We start from the raw sequence: 7,611 nt of genomic DNA on the forward strand, positions 1-7,611 counted from the left end.
AGATCCACCTGTCTTTGTCTTCCAAATACTGGAATCAAAGGTGTGTGTCACCACCGCTAAGCTCACACATTCTTCTTGAGGAACCTTCTTGCAGAAAGTAACCAGTTCAAGTTTAAAAGGAACTTAGTACTGGAATCTGAAGATTCGTGTTTGTTCCAGGAATTATTACTAGCTATAGAACTTTATTTAGATATCTAATGTCTCTGAACCTAGATGGCTTGTCTGTTGCCCAGGAGGAAGAACAAGAGGAAGATGAGGAGGAAAGGGCACACAACAAAAGGAAAAGCAGACGCAGAGGAGAAAGAGAGAGCAAGCATTGGTGGGGACACACACACACACACACACACACACACGAACACACACGAACACAAACGAACACAAACACGACCGCTTGGGCCCAGAAGTTTGAGGCCAATCTCCTTAGTCGGTATAATGAAACTGCTTTCAAACACTACTTTTTTTAAGTTTCTTTAGATTTTTTACATGAAGTCTTGCTGTGAAGGCTAGGTAGACTAGTCTCAAATTTCTGATGTGAAAATTATGATCCTCCTGCCTCAGCTTCCTGAGTGTTGGGTTACAGGTATTTACCACCTTCCCCATTTCAAAATAAGTTTAAAGCAGGAATAGCACTTTTAACAATGAGTACCACTTATAAACAAGCAATACCAACACAGTTAAGCTTCTGCCAACCTCAAACTACTCCTGAATGTCAAAAGTTACCTCCTTTCCAAAATTAATGTGCATTAAAGAAGCAAATGTTATCAGAGCTTGATTATTTCACATTAGCATGTAAGACTAAGAATTAAAATGTAATTGCAGGAGCTTCTGGTGATGCATGCACACAAACACATATACAGAGCAAGAAACACACACATAATTTAAATCAATAAAAATACTTTTTTATAAAAAAGCTTTTGCCAGTCCAAATGAAGTTGATTAAATTTCAGCCAGAAAATTTAGAAAGTGAAGTTCTAGGATCACCAAAGGCCAAAAGTTGGAAAAGAAAGTATGAGGACCAATCCCTTGGAACAGTAACATAGAAACTGTTGGCTCTTGAAAATGATAATCACGTGGAAGGCACGTTTACATACTGCAGGTCTCAAGTATCCTAACCCTAACTTCTCAAAGACCGTTCTAGCCTTTCCTGAGTCAGCACAATCTTCATCCCAGCAACTTTTCCTTTATATCTATTGTTAATTTAATTTTCTTTCCTTCCTAGTCCCTCAAGGTCAAAACAGTAATAACTCTAAAGTATCTGTCTATGCTCAAGGCTCAATGGTCCTAGGGTAAATCTACCAGGGGGAGAAAATGTACTCAATCTTACACCAAACAGAAACAGCAAAGGCCTTTCTAAATACCAATATAAAAATAGCTGAGAATTTTAATATTTTGTTTGTTTGGTTGATTTTTCAAGACAAGGTTACTCTGTGTAACAGCCCTGGCTGTCCTGAAAGTTGCTCCGTAGAGCAGGCTTTGCCTCAGAGATCCGCCTGCCTCTGCTGCTTAAACACTGTGATTAAAGGTATGCACAGCACACCCCACCTCCCTTAACATTTTTAAGATGTGTGTGTGTGTGTGAGCCTATGCCCACAGACGCCAGAAGCAGCATGAGAGCCCTTGAAGCTGGAGTTCCAGGCATTTTGAGCTGATGTGGGTGCTGAGATCTGAACTCTGGTCTGGTCCTCTGTGAGAGCAACATGTACTCTTGACTGCTAAGCCATTTCTCCAGCCCTACTCATAACTTTTAAACTCCATCCTTTTTAAGGCAACTTAAGAAATCTTTTAATAAATTTGGCTTTTAATGACTCAATTAAGAACTAAACTCAGCAAGGCACAAAGCACTGCAAATACTCCCTCAACTTCTCAGCAGAACAGGCCTGAATTCTCGAGATATAAGGAAACAACAAAATAATTATCATGATAAAACTCACACAGCAAAATTAATATCTCACAGTAGGTATGATAATTTTGATGAGACAGAGAATCTCTGTAGTCCAGCCTGGTCTACATAAACTCCAGAGCAGCCACGGCTGCATAATGAGACCCTGTCCCCTCAATAAATTTTTTTCACAAAAATATAGTAGCTATACTTCCAATCACAGCACCTGCAGGCTAAACAGTTCCACCAGCCTGGGCTAGAATGAGGTGTGTCTGAGAACAAACACAAACACACACAAAGCAAAGAAAAATAACGACTTACCCTAATTAGGGATATTATCAATTAAGATGGGTTGTGCTTAAGTGGGTGTGTCTATACACTTATTTGTGCAGGTCCCCATGTAGTCCAGAAGAGGGTGTTGGGTCCCCTGGAGGTGGAGTTGCAGTGCAGGAAACAAGCTGGAGTTACAAGTGCAGTGAACCCAAAATGCAGCAATTTCAAGGCTTTTCATGCTAAAATAACTTGCACATTTTTTAGTGTCTATAAAATATAAGATCACTTTTCTATCTTTACACTATATCCACATTTCTATAAGATCTTAAAGTGTATTTAATGTATCTATTATTAGATTTACTCATTTTCTAAGTGTTTTGCCTGCATGTATATATGCAGACCGTGTGTGTCTGGTGCCCCCCCAGGGGTGAGAAGAGCCCATGAATCCCCTGGAAAATCCATCCTTAAGGATGGTTGTGAACCACCATGAGGATGCTGGGAATTGAAACCAGGTCCTCTTCAAAAGCAACAACTGCTCTTTACCACTGAGCCATTCCTCCAGCCCTTAAAATGTGGTTTTAATCAGCTATACATAGTTTTCAAAAACAAGTAATACAGTAGGCACAGCAGGCATTCAACAAGTGTATCGGCAGATCACCAAAGTCAAAGGTTGGAAAAGAAAGCATGAAGACAAATTCCTTGGAGGACTGCTCCAGATTAAATGTTACTAATATGGACAGTGACAAATATTCAAACAATTCTCAAAACAGTATCTCCCTCTGAGAATAAAACCTAAAGCATGCGCTAGCACAGAAACTACTGGCTCTTGAAAATAATAATCACACGGAAAGCACGTTTACATACTGCAGGTCTCAAGCACCCTAACCCTAACTTCTCAAAGACTGCTTCAGTCTTGCCTTAACCAGAAGTGAGTGTCTAGTCTCCTCCATACAAAGAAATCTACTACTTCATTTGCATCTCCTGCAAACTGTTAGTTTTTACACAATCATGAGACCACAAACTACTGAATACAATTCACTTACAATCAGTAATGAACACAAGCAAGCATCTGTCATAGTCAAAATGCCAAGAATTTCTAGATAAATTAGTAAGCAATTTCACATTGTATTTAAAGACTAAATAATGTCTGCTAATCTTTTTTATTCTTATTCTTCTCTACACTAACTCGGGTTAGAAAGAAATGTCAAGAAAATAAAGCAACCACTATGACATTACTGAGTGTCAATCCAACAATCCAATAACATTTGGAGGAAGATAACTATAAGACATTTTCCCAATGAATTTCCCTATGAATCATTCGTGCTTTATAATAACGAGTATACATTATCCTAAAGCGGAAGTAAATATGATGATGAGGAGGAAAAACCCGACTTGAAAACCGCCAAGCACGCAGATTTCCAACCCTTCAATTAAAAGATTTTTAAGATGAATTCTATCAAACCCTTAGACTCACTCCCTGCACCTGATTGAGGGGTCTGTATAAATGTGACTCGTGACATTTTTTTTTAATAAATAAAAGGCACACCCTCTAGGATGAACTGACATAATCACCCCACCCCACCCTCACACATCCCGCTTTTCCTTTCCCAGAGCCTTTTCCCTGCCCATTCCTCCCGCAGCTGTCTGGGTACTATACTCATCACATTCGGCAGAGGGGCGACAGCAAGGTGTGGAGGACCAAGGTGACCAAGGGAGAATGCGGGATCTCCGAAAGGGCTTCGGACAGGGGAAGAGTGGCTGCGGGGTCTCGGGGCCGACCCCAGCCAGGGAAGGCTGCGAGGTCTTGGGACGAACCTGGGCCAAAAGAGGCGGCGCGGAGTAGAGCCCGGCCAAGACTGCGGAGAGCAGAGCAGAGCCCGGGCAGGGGAAGACTGCAGGGAGCACGACCCGGTCGGACAGAAGAGGCACAAACCCGGACAGGAGAGGCCGCAGGGCGTACGACTCGGCTAGAAGAGGTTTCGGGGAGCACGACCCCGGCCGTGAGAGGCTGCAGGCAACAGAGACCGGGCAGAGAAACTGCGGGGTCTAGGAGCCAGGGTAGGCGACTGCGGGAATCAGAGGTCGGCGGGGGCACGCGGTCCGGGCAGGCTGCGGTGAGCACGGCCGGGCCAGCAGCACAGCCGGGCCCGGGCAGGCTGCCGGGACCTCAGCAGGCTGGGCACACTGGGAGCGGCGGCGGGGCCGGCAGCGCCCGCGGCGGCCCTGCTCTTCGCCCATTTTCTCGCGGCGGCCACTTCCTGTATCGCGGCGGCCGCGGCCGGGGCGGAGGGTAGCGGAGTAGGGCAGCTCCCACCGCGCCCAGCCTGCCCGTCGCCCCGGCCGCCCCCGCCGGCCGCCCGCCCGCGCTCCTCACCTGTATGTAGTTGTTTTCACAGTAGTCCGCCACCCGGGTCAGGTTCTGGTAACTCTCTATCAGCGCCCTCTTGCCAGACGGGATCTCCTCCTCTAGTAACATCTGCAGCTCTGCCATTTTCCACCCCTCCGCATCGCTTCCTCTTCGTGTTCAAGAAACAGAGGCAGCTGGGTCCGCCGGGGACCGGAGCGCCGCACAGACCAGACTCCAACCACCCACCCGCCCTCCGCCGGGTATTGTGGGACTGCACCTCCTCCTCTTCCTCCTTACTCTCCCCGCCCCCCTCCGCCCGGGACTCGCCGCCGCCAGAGCCTCACTTTCTCGCGAGAATCATTTCTCCCTTGACAAGGAGACTCCACCCCCTCCCGTGGCATTGCTTTCTGGGAATTGTTGTTTCGCCCAAGCTAGGCTGCGCATGCGTTCAAGGAGGCTCCCGAAACTAGAAGGAATTTAAAGAACCAAAGCAGATCATTCAGGTTTAAATCTAGAATCTACTCTAGACCCGGAAGATGGCGCCACAGGGTGATCTAGGCAACGTAATTATTTCTATGACAAGACTGAAAATTGGCCGAAATTAATTAGAATATGCCAGTAAATCAAAGGCATCCAATCACATAAGGATTAAAAAGACTGAATCCTGCCTTCAATTTTGTGAGAGATATGACTAAGACATTGCCTTCGTATGCCCCAATTCATGTAAAACTTAGAAAACAGTATCAGTTCCAGGTGTGCATCAGTGTGCTTGATACTGCAGAAACAAATGGAGCAGGATAGTTTGTAGACTTAAGAATTTAAAGAAAGCAGGGCGATGGTGGCGCATGCCTTCAATGCCAGCACTTAGGAGCCTAAGCCGCTAGATCTCTGAATTCACGGTCAGCCTGGTCAACAGAGCAAGTTCAAAAATCTGACACGAAAAAAAATACTAATAATGAAAACTGGCGGCACACCTTGTGATCCCAGCACTGGGGCGGGGGGATGGGTGACGAGGAACTGAAACAGTCCGGGCTACAAATGAAGGCGATGTCAAAGAGAGAAAAATGAAGGAGAAAGAGATGGAAGGAGGCTAAAATTTAAAATAAGCAATTTTTATGGTTGTCAAGTGACTAAGCAAATAAGGGCATTTTCTCAGTTCAAACCCCAAAACTAAAATGGTGGAAGGCCGGAACAGACTCCTTCAATTTGTCCCCTGACTGCCACACTACTCTGTGGCATGAGCCCAGCCATACAGACAGACATACATGCATATATATATACACACATACATATGTAAATAAAGTAAAATTTTAAATAAGCAAATAATTTTAGTGCTTTTCTTTTCTAATTTCCTTTCTCTCCTCTACACATATCTTCCTACTTTTTTAAGTAATGTGTTTATTTTTTTCTCTAAGTTGTGCAGAATTGTTTTGCTTTCCTCATTTCTTATCGCTTGCTCGGCAAGTGTCTCCAGGGATCTTCTATTTCAAGCTGTCATATCACCAGCACTACTAGATTATTTGGATATACTAGACTATGAAAAGAGCTGCCCAAATTTAAAGATGACTTACAAACCCATATTTTCAATCCTCTCTGGGAGTTGGTGAGAATCACAACTCATAGGAATAACAACAGCACTCAGCCACATTTTAGAAGCTGCCCTCAACACACTAAGCATGACAGGTGACTGGTGGAAAAGGATGAGGAACCACACCTGTTAGACAAGCCTACAGCCTTCACATGTTTGCATGGGGGCATGTTTATGTGCAAGTACACATGCATGTGCGTGTATGGACTCCAAAAGGCCAGTGTCTTCCTCAGTCCATCTCTATCTTATGTTCTGAGACTGAGTTGATCACTAAACCTGGAATCTATTACGTCTACCGGCTGTCTGGCCAGTGACCTCCACGGATTCAGGTCCTCATGCTCAGATGGCAGGTGCTTTACCACTAAGCCATCTATCTCCCCAACTTATATTTTTATTTTCTTTTAATTGGCTTACAAAATAACAAGTTTCCTTATGGATTTTTCATAGATCCCTAGTTTGGATTGACTCTCTTTCCCCACACCCCCTTATTCCTGACCTCACACCTCATTCTTGCTTAATCCTTCCCACCTCCAGTGTTGCTTTCTTCAACTTCATTTCACATGTGTCCTACCACCCACCCCGTGCCTCTACCACCCACCCCGTGCCTCTACCACCCACCCCGTGCCTCTAACACCCACCCTGTGCCTCTAACACCTACCCAAGCCTCTAACACCCACCCCATGCCTCTAACACCTACCCCAAGCCTCTACCACCCACCTTGTGCCTCTACCACCTACCCCGTGCCTCTAACACCCACCCCATGCTTCTACTCCTTACCCCCCAGTCTTAAAGCCTCTTTTGTTCCCTCCATCACAGGTCCTTTCAAGTTTCCTGGCCTCTGCACACACTCACTATCACAAAAAAAAAATATATATATATATATATATATATATATATATATATATATATAGAAATCAGAAGCTAGGAGGCTAGAGAAATGGCTCATCAGTTAAAAGCTCTTGCTGCTCCTGCTGAACACCTGAGTTCTGTTCCTAGAACCCACATGGCAGTTCACAACCATCCATAACTACAGCTTCGGGGCATCTAATGTCTGTTTCTGGTCTTCTCAATCACCACAGTACATATACATACATAAAGGCAAACACTCACACACATAAATAAACCTTTTTCTAAGAACTAAAAAGTTAAAAGTTTAGGCAAGGTATGGTGGTGTATGCTTTTAATCTTAGCACTCAGGAGGTAGGGGAAAGAAGATTTTTGAGAGTTCATTCCCAACATGGTCTACATAGGAGTACATAGAGAGTACAGCCAGGGCTACCTAGTGAGATTCTGTCTCTGAATAAATAAAAAACAAATTTTAAAAGCAGTGGTAAAGATACCAAACGAAGATGAGCAAATTACCACACAGAAACAAGGAACATGAAAAGGCTAGGTTCTGTGGTTCTTCAAAAAGATAATAACTCCTCAACTACTAAATACTAAAATAGGTAAACTGTCAGCTTAAAACTTCAAAAGTTTATTAGTAGAATGATCAGTGACCTCAAAGATGATATACTAAGCAGG

General features: G+C 44.3%; 1 protein-coding gene across 10 annotated transcripts in view; it reads right to left on the minus strand.

Annotated features, from left to right (window-relative positions):
• The window catches only part of Abi1 (abl interactor 1), an 88,130-nt gene extending 83,339 nt beyond the window's left edge, over positions 1-4,791 (minus strand). For 4 of the 10 annotated variants that reach the window (XM_041641560.1, XM_041641559.1, XM_041641558.1 and 1 more), the window contains exon 1: positions 4,527-4,791. In XM_041641560.1, the coding sequence (XP_041497494.1) occupies positions 4,527-4,643 (117 nt within the window). In that variant the 5' untranslated portion in view covers positions 4,644-4,791. The remainder of the gene's footprint in view (positions 1-4,526) is intronic. The other 6 variants (XM_041641566.1, XM_041641565.1, XM_041641564.1 and 3 more) reach the window with 2 other exon arrangements.
• Positions 4,792-7,611: the final 2,820 nt, after the last annotated feature.

The sequence above is a fragment of the Microtus oregoni genome, unplaced genomic scaffold (assembly GCF_018167655.1).
Source record: "Microtus oregoni isolate MIOR12 unplaced genomic scaffold, Mior012 000070F_ref0000104, whole genome shotgun sequence".
NCBI classification, from domain to species: domain Eukaryota; kingdom Metazoa; phylum Chordata; class Mammalia; order Rodentia; family Cricetidae; genus Microtus; species Microtus oregoni.